The 21627-nt window shown below is 40.9% G+C and overlaps 2 protein-coding genes across 2 annotated transcripts in view; one reads left to right on the forward strand and one right to left on the reverse strand.

Annotated features, from left to right (window-relative positions):
- The window catches only part of LOC118567221 (nuclear factor 7, brain-like), a 511141-nt gene that overhangs the window by 105629 nt on the left and 383885 nt on the right, over positions 1-21627 (reverse strand). The window lies entirely within an intron of this gene.
- aspn (asporin (LRR class 1)) lies at positions 863-21551 on the forward strand. The gene is made up of 8 exons (XM_012850032.3): positions 863-1150; positions 10016-10293; positions 12798-12910; positions 13746-13959; positions 17344-17454; positions 17536-17629; positions 17911-18049; positions 20750-21551. The coding sequence occupies exons 2-8, from the start codon at positions 10065-10067 to the stop codon at positions 20948-20950; spliced, it is 1101 nt and encodes a 366-aa protein (XP_012705486.2). The 5' UTR covers positions 863-1150; positions 10016-10064; the 3' UTR covers positions 20951-21551.

Below are 21627 nucleotides of genomic sequence, written 5' to 3' on the forward strand. Positions count from 1 at the left end.
AAATAAAAGAATTTAAATGCTTACTTTAAACAGAAAAGCAAATTCTTGCTCTTATTATTTAATTATTTTATGTTGTTTGTTATAACCTCTCAGTAACTGATAACTTTAGTCCAAACAGACTTTTGGACTGTTTTTCTTTCTCCTGACTGTAAATGAGGATGAAAATTAATCAAAATTTTTTAGAAAAACTGTCAGTAAAACATAATCTAAATAATCAAAAATATAGTTTTAGACTATAATTATGGGGTCTTAAGATAAGAGACAGGGATTTAATGATCTCACAGTGGAGAAATGTACTTGTCACACATTGGCTTGATAAACAAAAAGGAGGAAAAGGTGCATAAGGTATAAGGTATATACAGTGTGTCCACAGTGTATCAACAATAAAAAACAAAATAAAAAGTACTAGGGGAAATAAAGCATAAATTTAGGGTGACTTATGTACGCTCAGGTGACTTACATACAAATGGAATGACGTTTTACATTAAGTGGTACCAGGTAAGAGCAACAGTGAGGTAGTGAGATATCTATGCAGCTGAAGTCACTTATTAAACAGGAGGTTAATGTTGCCATCTTCTATCTGTTATCTCAGCGTAGTTTTATGTAAAATCCACATGTTGCCCAAACAACAGAATAAAAACCAAAGATCCAGGAGCGACCTGCAGGATCCGGTTCAGGTGGACAGTTTGGTCTCTTTGGACCAGACAGAATAATTTGTCCCCGTTGGGCTGGGAGCCACCAGGCCTCGGTGTCGGCTCCGTTCATGCGGCTGTGAAACATTTAACACGTCAGTCAGCGCTGCAGGGAGGGGACCGACCTCCCAACAACGTCTTTATAAGACCTGAGCCTCCTGGCATCGCCTCAAAGCTGCAGACCAAACGCACCAAAGTCCCTGCAAACCCCCCCCCCCAGTCCTGCACACATTCAGACGCAGAGCCAGGAGCTCTTCACAGAACCAAACAGCTGAGCTTTTCCGCTGGTGGGGGTGTTTCTGGGGGACGTTGTGGTTTTTTTTTTTTCCTCTGGAGGAGAAAGAGGCTGATGCTGTTGTTCATTCACTGGGAACGTAGCGAGTGAGGATCCATCTCTCAGCCTCCCAGCTGCTGCCGCTGCGCTCACAGCCTGGAGTTTAAACCTGGACACACCTGAGGTAGGACACACCCTGCATTCACTCACAGACCGCCGCCGGCGCTTTGTTGGCGGAGGGATGGTGAGACACAGAGGAGCTTTCTGCTGGAGGGGAAGGAGGCGTCTCTGAGCGTCCGACTGATACCGGCACGCTGTTATTTCTGACTGAGTCACACCGGCTGGTTGGGTTTGCAGACAGTTGATTTCCACTAACAGGAACGGAGAAAACATCTGACCTCTAACACTAAATTATGTGATTATCCCAATAATTCAGGATGTTTTAACCATCTGCAGCTCTGATGGTGAGGTGAACATCCTGGACTCCAGGTTTTATGTTCACCTAGAACTGCTGAGTCCAGCAGAACCAAACCGGGATCCGATAAAGTAGTCAAGTGCTTTGGATGCTGCCTGAAAGATGAAGACATCAATCATCTGAGCCGGTCTGACTGGAGGCGAATGAAACTTATCGGGTTTTAATGCAGTGAAAAGGAAACAAGCAGCTGGAAAATTTGTCTCCACTTTCTGTCGCTGTGCCAAGTTGTAAACCTCCACGGAGCGAGAGCCTCGTCTCTGTGATAAATGGGCCCGGGGGAGGCGGGCATGTGGGGGGGGGGGGGGGCTCGTCTGAGAAGGATTTGCTGGCGAAGCAGAACAGGCGACCACTGCACATATTTGTGGGCCGGGCTGAACTTTTAAGTGAGGGGCTCTGAATCCATCAGCACCAGCAGAGACACGCAACCAGGCGAGCCGAGCTGGGGGTGAGGGTGGGGGAGGGGGTGTATAAATCACTTAATAGTGGCACTGAATAGGTGAGAGCTGGACAAATATTTACATTGGCTGCAGGAACCCGTTTCCATTCAACGGTTCTGAAACCTTTAAGCAGGAAACTCCATAAAGGAGGAAACGCTGAGAAAGTGATCCTTCAGAACCTCTGCACGGCCGGCTGCATCAGCCCAAACGGGTCTGTCTGAGAAACGTGAGCTGAAGCCCGTTTCTGGGGGTCAGAGGAGAAATGGGACCGCTCAGCTGAACCTGCAGCAATGCCGGATATTTAAAACTCACATGTTTTCTTACCAATTTGATCTGAAAATTGATCCAAATGAAGATTAATGACATCGTCACCAAACAACCTTCAGAGTTTGACCTCCTAGTCAGAACGACTCGCTGCTCTCTCCCCCAGATAACGACTTGTTTCCAGAACCAGAACCTGTTAGTGATTTTCCAGGCCGTCTTTGAATTGTTCAGTTTGTATAAAAAACATCTGCAGCTGCACAGATGCTCATATGAGACAAAACAAGCAATCAACAAGAAGAACTGTCTGATTTCCTTTTCTTTAAAATCGCTCCTAAGTCGTCGTAGGTTTCAGTACTGAGTGGTTCGGTCAAAATCTGGATCTCCTCCTTGAAATCAGCTTGAAAACCAACATTTAGCATCAACACCAAGTATTTCACTTTTATTAACCACCGTTTTTGCTTTTATAGTAAACCAGACCACAAACATTCACTGACTCATCAAACTGGGCTAAATACAGCGAGCAAAGCGTGACCCGTATCCAGCTTTGGTCTCTCAGTAGTTTTCTTTATAAAACAATATAGAACCAGAAGTCCAATTCCCTCTCAAACCTGTCTGGATAGTTACTGGATGTTAGTTTTCCAGTCCCTGAATTCCACAATGAGCTCCTTGGTTTTTGTGGTGGTCTGACGTAAGTTATTTTCTGTAACCAGCAATAACTTCACCTCGTCCCTTTGTTGGTATTCCTCCGTCTCAGATCAGTCCCACTACAGCGGTGTAATTTGGAAATTGGACAGTGAGGTTTTCACGGCGGGTCGTGTTTGCATGGTGAAGAGCAGAGGGCCTAGGACACAGCCCTGAGGACAGCCTGATTGCTGATTGGCTTTGGTTTGTCAGAAAGTCCTGTATCCAGAGAAGGAATACCCAGGCGCAACAGGTCACAGCAGCAATGCCGTTTAAAAACCGATCTAAACTCAAACTGACATAAATTTAAGAGTTTATGTCATTCCTGGAGGATCTAGTGCCCACTGGTGAGTTGCTGCTGTCATGGCGGACTGACACAGCCGGCCTTCTGCTTTCCTCCTTCTGTGGCAGAGAACGCAGAGCGGGGGTCTAATCTGCTCAGTACGTACATCCTATAACCTATTAAAATAATTTTGCTGCGATCAAAAGTGTTCGGTATTGTACTTAAAAATCCTCCTCATCGTCCACACCGTGGCTGAGGAAAACTCATAAAAATCTAAAATTTAACTCCATGAGGCAAACTTTGGAGCAGACAGATCAGTCTAGTCTCAAAGGGAAGCTGAGCTTTATTTTGATTTATTTACACCAACAGGAGTAGACCAGATTAGAGCCAAGCAGACAGAACAGGGTAGGGCCGATGTAAAAGGAGCTAAGGAGATGTAACGCCGACAGCAAAACCAGTTGTGTGTTCTCCATCCTGTTTCTCTGCAAACTGCGGTTGTCCTCTTGAGGCCATCTCCTGGACCGGAGTGGTACTGCAGCTTTCCTCACAACCTCCCCATACGTCATTGAGCCGTTTTGCATAAACGGCCCCTAGCTAATGGAAACATGTCAAACTTAAAAGGCCCAGGATTTGTTTTACCCCGGGAAACCTAAGCCTGGCGCTTTAAATCCTGGGTCTTGTAATGGAAAAGGGGCTCTAGATACTGAATGTTTCTGCCCACCCTCCTTAAGAAAACCGATGAATCTCAATCAGATTAAATATAGAGCATCGCTGAACATCGATTTTTTAAAGGTTTTTGCATTTAACCAGATATGGTTCAATGTTTGGGTTTACCTTCTCAATCGGATACTTCTACAGAGGTACTAGAGAAGACGATACACCTTGTTCTGGTTCATATGTTCCCCTTAGTGGTACACCAACTCACTGAAACCCTGCAGATGAACACTAACATGTGTTTGTGTTTATAGTTTTAATGTGCCAGCTCTGCCCTCATAAAGTTTAGTCAGCATGTATGTTGAAATTAATTATTGGCTGCAGAAGGGCTGAACGGGCCCTCATGGTCCTGCTGATAAAATTCATGACACAAAAGCTTCAGGATGAAGTGCGCATCATAAAAACCATGAATCAGATTTTACTCTTCAGATAAACTATAAAAATTGTAATCTGTAATTGATGGTATTTAGCACCAACTCAAATCAACCACCGTCTTCAGCCACAATATGGTACAAACAGCTCCCACCCGGACCCAGTTCTTAACAAGAAGAACCTGGTGGGTACGGACTCTAAGGATGTTCCTGTTCTGACTCCTGATGACGGTACCTGCAGAGCTTCAGCTCTGAGGCGTTACATGATGCATGCTGACCTTACACCTGAGGTTTTAGATCCGTTTATGACACCCCAACATGCTGGCCACGCAGTTAGCTCCTAAATCTTCAGACAGATCTGCGTACCAGGTCCAGCTTGATCCAAATCAGCACTAAAGCCCTCACAGTTAGTCTGCAGCGATTGATAGGCTCGAGTAAACTATATAAATAAACAGTCTCTTTTGTATATAAAACTGAACCTAAAGGAAGTTTCCTCCTCATAAGAGTTTCTAACTGCACACTGGACCAGGAATAAATGATCATATCCACATATCTACAAAAATAATGCATTTACAAAGATTTTATTAATTACTAATTACCAGAAGGTTTTTGGACATGAAGTTCTTACCACCTTGTTTTTCAGCTCAGCTGATGGGAAAATCTCTGCAGAACCGGCGCTTCCGGCTTAAAGATTGTTCTGCGAGAGGAACCACAGGTTTATTTTTTCCAGGTTGTTAGGATTTTACATCGTATCCCACTTTGTATCATTCTGGAACTACATTAGATACGATGGGTAATTAAATGCACTTAAAGAACACCACAGATAGGCGCAGAGAACGGCAAAAACAAAACAAACCACATTAAAAAATAAAAACTAACGTAGGATTCACAAATACAGCAGCGCAACCAAAATCTACCAGAGATCAGGCTTCAGGACGTCGGCAGGCTGTGGGGAACGGGAAGCGTTTTTTATATCCTAATTTTTCTCACCACCATTTTTAAACACGGAGAACGTAAAAACAGCCATGCTGGAGCTGCACTCCCTCAAGATTTCATATATTTAATGTTCATATTCAGTTTTTTCCATTAATAGCTTTTTAAAGGTAAGAATAATCATGAATTGAGGTAATACAAATGTAACGATCCACATTTAAAGGACATTTTGACTTTTATTGACACTTATTTAACAGCTTCTGAGCATAACAGCTTAGCAAAGTCGTAAAAGCTCCGATGTCATGAAGGTTTCTGAGGTAATTTAATCTTAGCAGATCTAAAGTCATTGTGAGGGTAAAGAAAGAATCAGAATGTGTGAAAGGTTGGATTAGGGGTTCTGAGTCTCTGAAGAAACCCTTAAAATGAGTCTGTATCCAATGAAAGCAGACATAACTCCCACCAACATCAGAGAAAGGTTTGTGTTTCTGTGGAGTCGGAGAGGAAAACTGATGTTTAGTCTGTAGATCCGAGGTTCTCCACTGAGACGGCTCGGTTTCTGCAGCTTTCAGTCCGACTTCCCCCAGACTGTCCATGAAACGACTTTTTCCACAGAATGATTCAGGACCCTGACCTTTTCTAACAACTATTTCAGAAAAACTCAGAAAAGCAGTCGCTATTCTCTATAAGGAAATTATTACACAGGGTTCTGTAGGCCCGACAAAGGAAGGGTTTGAACTTGGTCCTTTTTTTATCTCAATATACCATTTGTTAGAATCTGCAACTGATCTTTTCTGTATTATTTATACAATTTATCTTGCATTGCATCTTTGATTTTACTGCTCAGTCTTTATTTTATCTTTATTATTATTACTGCTTATTTTCCGTGTGTCTCTGCGCTTCTGTTTGCCTGTAACTTTGTTGCTGCTGCTGATGCATGTCAATAAAGGGTTTTTCTATTCTATTCTGCAGGCTTTTAACACCTGCTAGGTTAGACACCACTGCCGCAGAACAAACCGAAGCTCTACAACATGTTGAAAACATCAAATAGAACTTAAACACATTCAGCTCTCATGCATACAGTCAATCCCTTTGGCACAATGAAAACACATATTTTAGTGGCGCGTTCTACACAGAATCAGCCGTAGACTGAGAGTTGCAGAAATGTTCAAACCAGAGGGAGGGTGCATCGCCGTGGAGGTCGGCCCATATTAATTAACTGACTGGTTAAATAAGCCGCTATCCGCCCTCTGCCTCACCTGAACATACGTCTGTTACCCAGTCGATGCATCTGTGAGCAGCAGAGGTGTTGGTGCTGCTCTGCAGGCAGAAAGGTTGGAAACCTGCAGCACAGCAGCCTCCTGTCACTGAAACAGAGACGGGCAGAACCCCGAGGTGGTTCTCATTCATTCTCTAAGCCGTTTCATCTCCCTGCAACGCTTCGCTCGGGTTTCCACGTCCTCTGTTTATACGGCGCGTCTGAGTCAGCCAGCCACCATGTTTACCTCTGATGTCTGTAAGAATCCTGGATCTCTACATGTTTACTTTTACAACATTTAAACTGTTTTCTGGTAGTTATTGGGACATTTGAGAATAAAACATTTACCTGGTTGGGTTTTATAATCTTTCTGCTCTAACAATAATGAAGTAAAGTGATGCTGAAGTGTGTTTTGGATTCTGAATCCACTTTGATCCGCTCTGTTTCACACTTGGAAAGGATAATCTGGACTGAATTTTCCTAAACCAAATACAGATTATCTGAGGTACTTTGTTAAACCAGACCCAGTTAAAGAACCACGGGTCCGGTTTATAATCTGGATCCAAGAGGGTCTGAAGGCCAAAATGGAGATTTCTGAATGAAGCATTTAACTGCAGATTCTCTGTCAGCAACACAAAAACAAAGGATGCGCGACAAATCAGCGTTAATATCGGTATCGGCCAATCTTTGTAATTCTTTTACCTACTAGTATCAGTCTAACAAGTAACTGGGCCGATATTAACAGACGTTTATTTCCACCCTGTTGCTGTTTGGGTATCTGGAGGAGGAAGTGAGGGGGTCACCATGTGATATTTTAGTCATGTGACAACAATGCATCTGCATCACTGGATGATGTTTAGCAGCAGAGAAGCAATGTCAGCAGTGTGGTTGCTTTGTCAAACAGATCAGGATATATATATATATATATAAATAAAACATGTCCAAATTTTGTCCATCCTACAGAACCCCAAATGATCAAATTGCTTCATCAAACGAGGTTTGATGAAGCAAAGCAAAGATTGAAGGATGGAAAACTGCAAATTAGCTTTTGGTTAGAGGCAATCTTCACTGCTTTTCTCCATGATAAATGAAAAAATAAACATAAAACCTAATTTTTAATCCTTGAATAATGGAAAAAGTCTGGAAAATCAAACACTTTTTCAGACCCGACTGCATAAAATGACAATATTCAACTCCAGACTTTCCCAAACCTTTCAAACTTCACTAGTATAGAGAAATGCCACAAATAAATAAATAAGTAATATTTTATTTAAAAAGATTTGCAAATATTTAAGGGAAACGAATATGAAATTATTTAAATGTTTCAATATCTTCAAAACTAAAATCTTTAAGATAATTGAAATGAATTTAAAAACATAGTTTTTCAGTATTTAAATACTTTGAGATGCAGTGATTTAGGACATAGTGAATTTATGTCTGTCAGCCCTTCCCATCAAAGCAAGAGGGCGGAGCAAACTCTGTAATATGCCAAGATGATTGGTCTGCAGGTGAGCTGCAGCTCGGGTTAACCAATCAGACGGTTGATGAGTCATAGACCCGCCCACATGTTTTCAGAAATGATTAGGAAACAATGTGCGTCCAGACAAGAGGAGGCACCAATCACTGAAAACGCTGTAGTAGGTCTGCCAGGCCCGTTGGTGGCGCTGTGACAAAAAAGATGAAAAAACACCGGGCATGCGCACACAACTCGTAAAGTGAACACACCAACACGGTGGAGGATCAGACACAAACATCTATGCATGTTCAATGTGATCTTTTTGTGGGATGGCAGGGGACACACTGCGTAGAGCGTGAAAGGACGAGTTTGAAGGCGCTACTAACAGCAATACCAAAGCCGATATTTTGCCTCAGTACGAATGCAACAGCGGGCAACGGCATCTTTGTTGTTATTTGTGAGAGTGAGGCGTGTGTGGGTTGTGGAGAGAGGTGAAGCTACGGAGTTGTTGTTACAATAAAGGTGGCGCTCACATGTCCACACGGAAACATAAAATCAGCGCTTTGAAATTATTGTTTACGGTTTGCCAAAATATCTGATCGGGGGAGGTGGTGGAGGCGTGGTCAACATCAGGTTCCTGGGCATTCACATCTCTTCCAACCTCTTCTGAACTGTGAACATCACCTGATGAAAAAGGCCCAACAACGCAGTGGCGGCTGGTGAAAAAAAATCTTGGTGGGGCTGGCCAATAGATTTCCCTACCTAACCCAGTACATGCATTTAAATTAAAAGTCGGAAAATTACTACGATTCCACAATAAGCATTTAATTAATAAAAAAAACATTGTTCACAAAGGGTTATTTTGGTGTTTTTGTCTTATTAATCCTTTTCACAGACTCATGCCAGAGGGTTTGCATACATTGTACATGTACGTATATTATTACAAAACAAACGTTTACATCTTGACTTTAATATGTATCCTAATTTTTTATTTATATAATGATTTAAGTAGAACAATGACTAGTGCAAAATGAAGTTGTATTTACCGGAGATGAAGTGTAGACTGCAAATTCTGTCGTGGTATGATGGCTCCCCCAGTCCATTGGGATTGTCTGCCTGCATCCTTTTCATTGAAATGATCCATTTCTTTCTTATTTCTTTGTCCTTCGGTAAACGAAACAAACGTACATCCAACGATTTGGAATGCCTCTGTGTGCAACCGGGAGCACAACAAGTCGTAGGCATTGTTTAGATTCCAAAAATAAACTAAAAGTACGCTCTAATTCACCCGTTTTGTCACGGTGGTAAGTGAAAACAGTTCTGTTTTTGCCGACCAACGTGACCCGGATGTAGCTCGTGACGTCACGCGTGAAGTGCACCTATCACTGTGCAGCTAGGGCTACTACTCCAGGAGCCCCAAAGCCATTCATTTTGGCGATGCTGATTGGCCAAATATTTATAAATCTTCCCTAGCAACGGTATAGGATTGGTTATTTCGCTACACTTGTAGGGCTCCTTGAGTCACAGCCCCACAAGTGTAGAAGAAGAGAAATGATACGTTCTGTTGGTGGAAATGCACTGTTAAATGATAGAGTAAATCAGTAGAAGTGTTTTAATAATTCTTATTACATGTAGCCACGTACTATTAAGTAAAAACTGACATTAATAATACTTTTAAAATCTATATATATTTTGACTTCTCCCCTCCACATCTAGGGAGGACAGCGCCCGAGCGCCCCCTATGGGCCAGCCGCCACTGCAACAACGGCTCTTCTTCCTCAGGAAACTGAAACGGACTGGATTTTCCACTAAACTTCTACAGAGCTACAATAGAAATCATTTGTGTGTCAGCGTGACAGTGTGGTATAGAAGCTCAGGGTTTACCCTAGAATACAGGGTAATCCTGGTGGTAGTTGCCTTGGCAGGGTTGCAGGAGGTGCGTGCATAAGCAAGCGTGTGGTGTGTTTGTGTGGTGGGGTTCTTCAATCAGGGTAACTTCTCTCTATTCAACTCAAAAGATGTTAATAACCAACATTTTCATTTTTATTTTATGTATTTATAACAACCTCCAACATAGAAATACGTATGAGTTTTGTCACATTTATGCTTGGCATAGAAATTCTGAGCGTGTGATTGGGTCTGTTGGTTTAATGGCTAACCTGACCTCTCTTCCCCTACAGCTCCCCCTGGTGGCGACTGCTGTTAACCAAACAGTGTTGAGACTGAACCATGCGGATCCTCCTCCTGCTTTGCCTTCTGACGCTTGGCCACACCAAACCCTACCGGCATGTGGACGTCATGGAGCTCATGAAAAACAACGACCTCATGATGGCAGATTGGAATGACGATGACGATAATGACGACGACGATGAAGATGACGACGATGATGATTACGATGATGACGACTGCCCAGCTAACTGCCGCTGCTCACCAGGAGTGCTGCAGTGCTCTGATCAGGGTTAGACTAAACTTTACGCTCTTGTCAGCACAACTCTGAGCTTTCTAGTTAAAGTTAATTAAAAGTTTCCATTTTTGTCTAAAAATGTTTTTTTCTGTCACTAAAACTGACGTCTCAGTTTGAGCTAAACCTTGATCCATCTTCATCATCATGTTGGCTGATTCTGAGCTTAAAGCTCTTCTCCCAGCTTTCCTTCTTTTTTTTTTTTTTTTACCATAAAACAAACAAAAATGATCAGTAACAAAAAAAATTCTAAAATTTGGAGGTGTTTGGAAAAAGATAAGTTTGTCAAAACATTTAATCACGTTTTTAGCCAGATGAAAACTGACCAAATATCGAGATGACGATGTTACCGCTGACAGATCAATGCAGGGGTATGATTTTTTTTTTTTTTACTATTGACCACAAAAAACATGATTTAAAACAGATTTATCAGTTTGTTTAAAACAAATAAATTCTAATTTAATCACTTTAATTTAATGATTACCAAGTTCTGCATTCACGATCGCCCATAAATGTCTTCTCTAAATAGACATAAAAGTTCCTGAAGGATCAAATCAGAAAAAGATTTTAAACATTTGCAGCAGTTAAAATATATCTGTAGAATTTTATTTAGAGCAGATACTTTTGTAGGAAAACCAAGAATAAAATACAATTTGAACAGAATTACCCAGAGATTTGGTTAAATTATGTTTAATTAATTAATGATTATCAGTTCAAGCAGGTATCTGGATAAATTACACAACAATACAACCACCTGATAATAACACAGCTTGTTATTTTATTTTATTGAGACTTATGTGTGATTTTCCCACAAGTTTCCCCAAGTCCCTGGTTGAATAACTGAGGATGACAGTCGGACATCTCCTTAGTCCTGCCAACATGTTTTAGGCTCAACGCTGCAGGCAGCGGGATTTGGACCTCAGCTCATTTTCCCCTGGTACCAGTGGTGTTTACATTCAGCTTTAAGTTGTTTCTGGAGAAAATTAAGTTATGTTTTGGAAAAAGCTGACAGACTTTTGGTTCTGCATGAGGAACCTTAACTTTCCTTAAACAGCAGACTTTAGTGACAGCTGGGAGTCGCTCCGGTTTGTTTTGGTGTTGGGCTTTAAAGTTGCACGACAGGCTGCAGCGTTGCAACACGTGTTCCGCTTTAAAACATCTCTGTATTCGTTTGGTACGCGTGTGACAAACGAATACAGAGATGTTTCACTCTGATTTTCAAAGGTCCAAGTAATGACCGCTAAATTGAGTTGACAGAAAGAAAGCTGTGAGAGCAAGAAGTGGTCGTGTCGCACCTGATCATCAAAGTGGATAAGAAGTGCAACACAGATTTAGTCCGTCCTATTTAAATGATAAACTGTCTCTACTGCTTGCAGTTTGGGAGCTGCTGCCAAAGAAACAGGAAGATCAAATCCTTAACATAATTTCTTCAGCACAAAACCTGAATTTATTGTGTAAAACATTGTCTAACAGACAATAAATATTCTTTAAAATAAAGAAAAAAGGTTGTATGTCAGCAGACGTTCTGCAAAACAGAAGAAAAACTCTTATTTCATGTCTTCTTTACTAAGAAAATGTTACAGCTGACAAATCAGATTTATCCCTGTTTATTATTAATCTACCGGTTCATGAATCAGAGACTCCAGTCAGTCCAGGATGGTAAAATTGTCTTTTTTCTCTAGTGTTTAACATCTTCACAAACTACAGTATGTTCTTAGGAGGCAGATAATATTCAGCTTTCTTTATTTAAAAGCACGCCACAATGTTTAGGGTCAGGTTTGGTATTTGTCGCCTTGGTTTAAGGTTACCTTAAACCAACTCACCCTGCGGATGCTGCGTCTCTCTCCTGTAAAGTCATTCTGCTGTTGTTATTCTAACAGCCCAGATAAGTTCACATGCAGAGAGACTCTCTGTCAGTATATCAGTCCCTCCTGTCTGGTCACAAGGACCGCAGGCATTGGATGCTGGATGAGTTTGCATCCGACTCTCTAGAGGCAAAAACTCTCAGTTTCAGCCTTGGAGAATCGCTTTGCGGATATTACACATTTACATTTGCATATCTCCTCCTATATATTTGTGCGGTCTGGTCATTAGCCTGAGATCTGCATATTTAGAAAGACACTTAGGCAAAAACATTTGTACTCACAGTTCTGCACATTTTAGAGACGTAAACTGCTTTGCTCCTGGTTTGAAGACCAGCTTTGTGCAAACTAATCACTTTGTGCCTGTTTTAATACATATAAACCTTTTAAAAACCAGGCCCTAACAGCAATCAGAGGGAAATCTGGATCTTTTCAACCTTCACTCTTAAATCAACGTATTTGTTGCTCAAACACAAATTAATTTTATTTAACTTTGTCACCAACAACAAAAGCACTGCTGAGTTTTCACAATTACCACCGACTGTTTCATAATTAATACTTTCCTAAACTTGAGGCCTCGGTCTCTTCCTCACACGTTTATCGGTCGTGTCTTTAAGGAGGTTTTATTTGTGCCGACAGGTCTAATTTCTGTTCCTGAGAAGATTGCTGAAGACACGCTGATGATCGACCTGCAGAACAACGACATCACCGAAATCAAGGAGGACGACTTTAAAGGCCTCAACAGGCTTTATGTAAGAAACCTTCAATGGGAGGCAGAACCTGAAGATGTGTTAGAAATTTGATTATTAATGGAAAGTGAACAAAAACCAATGACTATGCTGCTGGAATGGAAATATTACATTTTTATTCGTCAGTATTTATCTCCAGCAGCGACTCACAGTCTGGGGTTCATGTTTGCAGTCGACCCGAATCAGGACTTAATTATTCCCTGACTCACAGCTATTCTAACAATGTTATCAACAACCAGATGTTCCTCTGACATCGGCCAGCGGTGACTAACAATAATAACGCAGCTTTACTTTAATTATGTCTCGCTGGAGGCTCCACAACGAGAAGATTTTATCAGAGCCTTATTTTATCGATTCTCGCATCATTAACACAAATTCTGCTCAGTTTGACCAGAGATAAATAAATAAGTATATCACGCCTGTTAGGATTCAGGCTGAACAGTCATGCCTGTCCTATTGTGAAGGAATGGATCCGTTGGTGCATTTTATTTAAGGTCCAAAGACTTCACCTCCTCATTGTGACGTCTGCAGAACCGTGATCCCAGAAAGTGAGACCCGGCAGCGTCCTCCCAGCTGAGGGCCGGGTTCTCCTCTCTCATCTCAGCGGATCAACCCAGATCACAGCCTGAAACTCTGAGCAGCACAGAAACAAACGGCGTCCCCAGGCCGCACCAGAACCAGCAGAACATCTGGTTCCTCCTGCTCAGACATTCCTGTCCAGCAGAACCACAGAGAGCAGCACTTCGGCCGTGTTAAACATGTGGAAAAAGTCCCGTTTTGATTCTGGGCCAAAGCGAAAAAAACGAATAACATCTTCTCTCATCTTCTCCACCAACAGGGTCTGTTTCTGATCAACAACAAGATCTCCAAGATTCACCCCCAAGCCTTCAGGAACATGGAGCGCCTGAAGCTGCTCTACCTGTCCTACAACCTGCTGACGGACATCCCGGCCAACCTGCCTCCCAACGTCATCGAGCTGCGCTTCCACGAGAACAACATCAACCGCATCCAGAAGGAGGCCTTCAAAGGCCTCAGGAAGCTGCACGTGTTGGGTGAGACCTGCAGCTTCAACGGCCGGGCGTTCTTAAACCCAGACGTGGGTCTGCAGTCACAGAGATCAGTTCATAACATTAGAGGAAGCCTCTAGCTGCTGATAACCAGGCGTTAGACCGACCCGGTTCACTCCCACTGAGACTCAAAGCAGCCATTTAGACTCGAACTAAAGACTTTGACTTTAGAGCATCCAGAACCAGAAGCGGTGTCTCGTTCTCCGTCCGTGTCGACGCAGAACTTCCTCTGACTTCCACTAAACTAATTAATTGACTTTGTTGCTAGGAAACCATCCATCAGTCAGTCAGGCGGTGCAAGGCTGAACAGAACATCTCAGTTATGTTGCATTAATGATCTCAGCTGTTTGGAAAGTAGGGCTGGACGATAATTCAATATATATCGATCGATAGACGTATATAGATGATAGAAAAAAGTTCAGTAGAATAAGTTTTCTTTCCTTATGCATTCTAGCCATGTAGGTTAATATTACATCATTACATTCTCCCAACCAATCACAACGCAGACCCAGGAACCAAGCTCCGCCCCCTTCAAAGAGTTCAGAGAGCACACATTATTTTTTTCTTTTCAAAAACGTGGTAAAAAAGTTGGTTGAATAAAGGGTTGAGTTTGAATTTAGTGTTTCTGTCTGTATCTAAAAATAAATCGGCAAGCTACAGCATGAAATGTTCAGGGCTGCACTTTGAATTTGTTGATAATTATCGAACAGCTGAATATAGGCACCAGCACCCTCAGGAACCCTCAGGAACCTTCAGGAACCGTGGCCTTAGACTTAAATGTCCTTCATGGACACGAGGCTTCACCTCGTATCTTAATGATAATAATATTACCACCTTTATTTATAAAGCGCTTAAAAACAGTCAACAGCTAAAACAAAGTGCTGTACATCGCTACAAGCTAAAACAAATCCATAAAAAAAATAAAAAGATGCATAAAAATGCTTAAAAGAAACAATAAAACCAACTAAAAATGAAAACTAAGTCTCACTAGCGTTAAAAGCCAAAGAATAATAGTGGGTTTAAGGCGAGTTTTAAAGGTCGGCAGTGAAGAAGCCTCTCTGATGTACAGGAGCCGTTATTTCACAATTGAGGACCAACAATAGAAAATTACTGTTTCAAGTAATAATAATAATAATAATAATAATAATAATAATAATAATAATAATACATCAAACTTATATAGCGCTTTTTTGGACACCAGAACTGTAAGATCCTGCATCTAAGTGCAGAAAGAAGCCACTTGGTTAAAAACATTTGATTAGACGTCCCAAAGCTTCTTTGGTGAAAGTCCAGATAAAAACTAGAGCATCTATGGCAAGCCGTTTTAACATAAATTCGGTTTTACCGCCCTTACGTTCGAGATATCTCAAATTGTTTTATGACTAGACGTTTTAGCAATTTAAGATATCTCAAATTGTATTTTGACTAGTCAAAATACCTATTCGAGATATCTCTAATTACATTCTGACTAGTCGAAATGACATCAGATTTTCCATTGAGTTGTATGGAGACGTCAATTCAAGATATCTCGAATGAATTACTGACTATCTGAAATACCCATTTCAGATATCTACAATTAAATTACGACTAGTCAAAATTACAATTCAAGATATCTTAAATTGAGTTTTGACTAGTCATAATTCTAATTAAAGATATCTCAAATGCCACCATAATTCAAGATATCTTAAATGTATTTTTGGATAGGCGAAATGCAGTTTTGACTAGTCAAAATTCCTTTTAAGATATCTTGAATTGTAATTTTGACTAGTCAAAATTCCTTTTAAGATATCTTGAATTGTAATTTTGACTAGTCAAAATTCCTTTTAAGATATCTCTAAATGAATTAGAGATATCTTGAATTATTCAGCTTTTCCATTTAAGATATCTTAAATTGACATTCTGACTAGTCAAAATGACGTTACTGATATCTTGAATTACGAAACGGCTTGCCATATGTCATCACACAGGAACCGGAGGCGTGCGCTTTTGTTTTCAGAGGAGCTAAAGGAGGGTGCTGTAATGCTTTGTGCCGTCTCGCATGTGAAAATCAAGAGCTAGCTGGCTTTACCATAATTCCCAAGAGGCAGATGCTTTACCACAGTATAAAAACTGCATCTGGTTATTAACAGAACTGGTCCGGGCTGAGGAATATTCCTTATTTCCAGCTTGGACATGAGTCGACAGTAGCGCTTTCAGCTTAAGCCGTTTTTCAGTGCATTGTGTGCGTCGGCAGCAAGTAAATCCGAAATTCTTTGCAAATTTCTTAACCATTCTTCAAGTATACTATTTTCGCCCTCTCTGCATATCCCATACTTAAAAAGCTCTTTCTATATTGTGGCATTTTCTTACAATTTTGTCGAAAACAGCCAGCGCCATTGAATGTTCAGGCAGCTTTGGGCAGCTTACAGCCAATAAGGGGCTTACACGCAATGTCTTATTTCAGATATCTTAAATTGTAATTCTGACTAGTCATAATTACGTTCGAGATATCTTAAATTACATCTACGGATGCGTGACGCTTTCAATGACGAATCCGGTGACGTAATTTGAGATATCTTGAAAGGAATTTTGACTAGTCAAAATGTAATTGAAGATATCTTGAATTATTATTCTTCCTAGTCAGAATGTAAATAAAGATATCTTAAATTACCATTCCGGATAGTCAAAATGTAGTTTTTTCTAGTCAAAATGCATTTTAAGATATCTGGAATGTAATTACGGATAGTCAGACAAAACCGAATTTATGTTAAAACGGCTTGCCATAGAGCATCAGTTAAAACGTCAGGTCCTTCTTCCACTGGATGGAACCAACCAAACACCCGCCCTCCCAGAGTGAATCATTAAAAGGACAGGGACTCTTTTTTAAATAGTTTGTTTCTGAGTTAACTTGTAACCTAAATAAAAATAAATAAAATTCAGGGTGGATGCCGGTAAATTAACTCATCAGGTTTACGGTCAGACCCTGAAAACACCTGGAACAGGTCCGATTTATCCGCCAGATGCTGACCTCAGCCGAGCCTTCTGCCAATCAGCTGCTTTTATTTAAAATGAAGAGCTGAGAATCATTAGAACATTTTAAGGCAATAAAACAATCCCATCCTGACTGAAACCTTCGTCAGTTTTGTCCTTTTCTTTCCTGCAGATGTTAACTTTCCATCAGCAGCTCGCCGGCGGCTGACCTTCGATCCTTTCCTCCCACCGCCTGATTGATTATATTTATGGCTCATTTAAACAAGTGTGTGCAGATCTCCTGGAGCAACTGATGGGATTTCCATCACAACAAATCTGTTGTAATTGCGCGTCTGCGTTCTTCCTCATAGTGATGGATGAGTTCTGATGAAACCAGATGTTCTCCGCTTCTCCAAACAGAGCTGGGAGCCAACCCTCTGGCCAACAGCGGCATCGAGCCGGGAGCCTTCGACGGCCTCGCCACGCTCTACATCGGAATAGCAGAGGCCAGACTGACGGCGGTGCCTAAAGGTCAGAGGTCACGCTAGGTTTAACCCTAAAAGCTTCCAGCAGCATTAATGCTGATCGGGTTTGGTGTGCTCTACCTCCCAGACCTCCCGTCCTCCATCACTGAGCTGAGTCTGGACTACAACAAGATCTCCAAGGTGGAGGTGGAGGACTTCAAGAGATATAAAAACCTGCAGAGGTGACGGCCGTCCAACCGACACACAGCTGACATCAACAACTATTATTTTTTACAACTTATCCACAAATGAGTCCCCCAAAATCTTATTATCTTTCAACAGAAACTAATTTCCTCAACTTGATTAAAATAAATGAAGCCCTTATTATTTATTCAGTGAAATATGTAATTCTGTTGAACATGGATTGTGTCGATGAAGCCCGGGCCAAACATCAGGTTTCCCCTCAGCTACGGGAACTAAAGCCATCCTGCAGACAGTAACGCTTCTGCAATCCGTCCTGCAGGTTAGGACTGGGCTTCAACCACATCCGGTCGGTGGAAAACGGCAGCCTGGCCAGCATCCCCAACATCCGGGAGGTCCATCTGGACCACAACCGCTTGAAAAGGGTCCCGCCGGGCCTGGGCTCCCTGCGCTACCTCCAGGTGAGACGGCAGCAGAGTTAGGAGGAACAGAACTTTATTTTCTGCTTATTTTCTCTCTTAGATGAGCAGTTTTTAAATGTAAAATATGAATATTTAACATCTCCCATCAAAAAAAAGTCCAGTTGGTTTCTTTTCATGGTTTCTAACGACAAAATACTGAAAATTAAAAATATTTGGGTCTTATTGCAATGCAAAAAGGGAGCTAAAAGTAAGTAAATTTTTATTGAAATTAGTGTATGTCCTTGATTTGAGCAGGAAAATAAGACGATCTGCCAATGGAATAAGATTTTTGCACTTACAATAGGAACAATTCATTTATATCATCTTGTTTCAAGTAAACATATCTAATTATCTTATTTTAGAGGTAAAAATATTCATTCCACAGGCAGATAAATTTATTTACCTGCTGAAATCAAGGACAAATGCACTAATTTCAAGAAAGTTTTATTTACTTTCAGTTCCCTTTTTGCAGTGTGGAATACATTCTAAACCCCAGAAAAACAACAAAAAATAGCCTCGAGTAATTTAAATTTAACTTCTTTATCAACTGGTTTTATGAACGCAAATGGCGCCCCCTGGTGTTCTCTTCCCTCACTGAAGAACCCCAGGGTTCCTGCGCGGGATCTACTTCCATTCCCCATCAGACCTGAATGTTCAGATATCAGAAGTCTAAAACTGGAATACATTAACATTTATCTCCTGTTAATTAAATTAACCTGAAATGAAAACAGGTGTTATTTTTCTTTCTTTTAAGTTTAATAAAAATCAGACAAAGGTTGCAAACAAAAGCTCTGACCCATAAATGTACTGAAGGGATGCTACTGAGTCTGGTTCTGGTTAGGGAAGAAAGTTATCAATTAATGACTTAATCTAAAAGTGATTGATCTTATCGATTGTCTAATAATTAACTGAACTGATAAGCTGTGATTTTCTTAAAAAAGTTTTCCATGATTCAAGAGGCTCTTTCAAGAACATAAGGGGCTTATTTATTTACAATATACTAAATTAAATAAAATGGGAACCTCATATTTAAACTTCTGTGTCATCTGTATCAGATACTGACTGAATTAATGTGGTTTTTCAAACAATGTTAAACTTAGACATATTTATAAAATATAACACAACAGGAACCTGTGAGGTTACGCAACAGAAAAAATATACGATGAATAGAATGAAATATGTTTATGATCCCCCATAAACAGAGAGATTTAAAACTATAATTTAAAGACAGGGAAACATTGCAGGTGATGCAACAATGCAGACGACTGTCCACTGTCGCCTCATGCATGCTCAGTATGAGGGATTGCTGCAAAGCCATCAACAATGCAGACGACTGTCCACTGTGGCTCTACGCTCTTTCAGGAGGAGTGAATGCTGCTTGGAGAGACTTGATGCAACCTGCTGGGTTTCCTTAGAGAGGAAACTTTCTCACCAACCTGGAGGATTTGATGGAAGCTGACTTTGGAAAGAACCTTGAGATGACATGTGTTGTTAATTGGCGCTATATAAATAAAATTTAACTGAAATCAAGTTAAATGTTAACACAAAAACAAACCATTAAAAATAACAACCTAAAATATCTCTGAGGAGGTTAAGCATACAATCAGTAGTGCTGGCAACTGAATGTAAGCAAGAAGACAAAGAGGCTCCCTGACTTGAAAACAGACGTTTTTGATTCTTCGTAGGAGGCTTGTTGAGCTTTTATACTTAAAAACAGAAACACATAAAATCCATTTTGCATCCCTGCCAGCATTAAAACAGTGGAAAATGATCCCACACGGGACTATGTTTGGACCGTTTTATGTTCCTGCTCCAGCATGTCTCCACCATGATTTATTCTCCTACAACAATCATCATCTGCTTCAGGGTGAGCAGCAGCGCCCTCTTTTGGATGGCGGCCACACTACAACAACGAAAGAAGATCCCTCTAATAAGAGGAAGTTATCAGCTAATTTTGATCTAATAGACCGTTATTCAACAATTAATAAGTGAATTATTAATTCAGGTTCTGCTGACGTTATTTCTCCTGTTGAAGTAGTGTTTCCTTCCCACTGTCACCTCATGCTTGGTTAGGAGGTAGGATTGCATCATTGTTGACGGTTGATGCAATCTACTGAGCTGTCTTATCGTGCTTTTAACTGGACTCAGAACACGGTTCTAGTGAATGGAGAGGAAATGGATTTGATCTTTCAGAATATTTGAACTAAAGTGCATTAAATTGCATTTATTGTGGACTTGTGTTATAAATAAACCAAAAAAATTAAATTGAGATAATCTTCATTCTCTGTTGGATTCTAAACTAACACGTTTACTGAGCAACCTTCTGCACTTTTATCTTTATGTTAAACCCGTTTATTTACCAGTTAAATTAAAACCCAGTTTACACAAATCAGCTTGCATGACAACAGCCCGTTGGAAACTGGAGGCCACGACAGAAATAATCTGAAATAATCCCAGAGGACCGTTAACTCACCCCTGAGGAACGCCACCAGAGAAAGTGCAGAAACATTTTTACGTTTTTAAGACTTAAACAGCATCAGAGCCACAAGTAAAACTAGAACACCTGATATCGAGCACAGATTAATCCTTCGGTGGATGTTTTCTTTAAGGTTTCCTGAAGATCAGCAAACATTAACGGATTGAATTATAACCAGTTAGGAGATAAAGAAAAAAATCGCTCAAGTCTTTTTCTCCTTACAGGTGATTTTTCTGCACAGCAACAAAATCAGCACCGTGGGATACAACGACTTCTGTCCCAGGTCTGCCAGCGAGAAGAAGAACCTGTACGGCACCATCAGCCTGTTCGCCAACCCGGTGAAATACTGGAACATTCAGCCGGCCACCTTCCGCTGCGTGGCCAACCGGCGGGGCATCCAGCTCGGGAACTTCAGGAGGAAGTAGAGCGAGACGGCGGCGGCTCAGAAACAGACCCAACATCCTCATGACAGAAGGAGATTAAAAAAGGAGACGAAATAAATCCCTAGGCAGTAAACTGTCTCAAATTAGATTGATCTTTCATTATATTCACATATATTAAAACTACAGGAGATGCTGTTGATGGTTGGTGGTTTATTCTGATAAATGTTCACTCTTCAGTCATAAGCTAACAGCAGGGAGTGTTTACTGCAACTACAGGAACGATCAATATAATACCGTCACTGCTTTCAGAGGGGATGGGGGGGGGGCATATTTGTCTTATTATGAAAACCACTCTGTTCTTTTATTATCTTTAAATAAAATTGCTTTTAGTTCTTTTCCTTCTGGTTCGGATGGGATCCAGCTGATGTGTTTTTGTTGTCTCTGTAAAACTTTGTAAAAACCTCTTTTGTTGAACATTTTTAATGTTGGGATGTTATAATTTTCTACAGAAGACTAAAACTGTAACAGACCAGGTGTTTAAATGTTGCTTTTCCCCTCCTGGAGGCGGCGCTGAGTGGATGTTGTACGTAATCTCTCTGCATGCTTGTGTCGTCAGTATTTAGAGGCTGAAGTCGGTTCGGAGCAGAAGTCGGACTTCCTCTGCAGGGCTGAGGACAGACTGATCCTAAGAAGCTCAAAGTTTGAATCATCCGGATAGT

The sequence above is a fragment of the Fundulus heteroclitus genome, chromosome 20 (genome assembly GCF_011125445.2).
Source record: "Fundulus heteroclitus isolate FHET01 chromosome 20, MU-UCD_Fhet_4.1, whole genome shotgun sequence".
NCBI lineage: Eukaryota > Metazoa > Chordata > Actinopteri > Cyprinodontiformes > Fundulidae > Fundulus > Fundulus heteroclitus.

Coding starts and splice junctions, on each gene's coding strand:
- aspn (XM_012850032.3), top strand. CDS start 10,065: ATGCGGATCCTCCTCCTGCTTTGCCTTCTGACGCTTGGCCACACCAAA. Junction 17,455..17,535: donor ACTGACGGCGGTGCCTAAAG/GTCAGAGGTCAC, acceptor TCTACCTCCCAG/ACCTCCCGTCCTCCATCACT. Junction 17,630..17,910: donor AGATATAAAAACCTGCAGAG/GTGACGGCCGTC, acceptor TCCGTCCTGCAG/GTTAGGACTGGGCTTCAACC.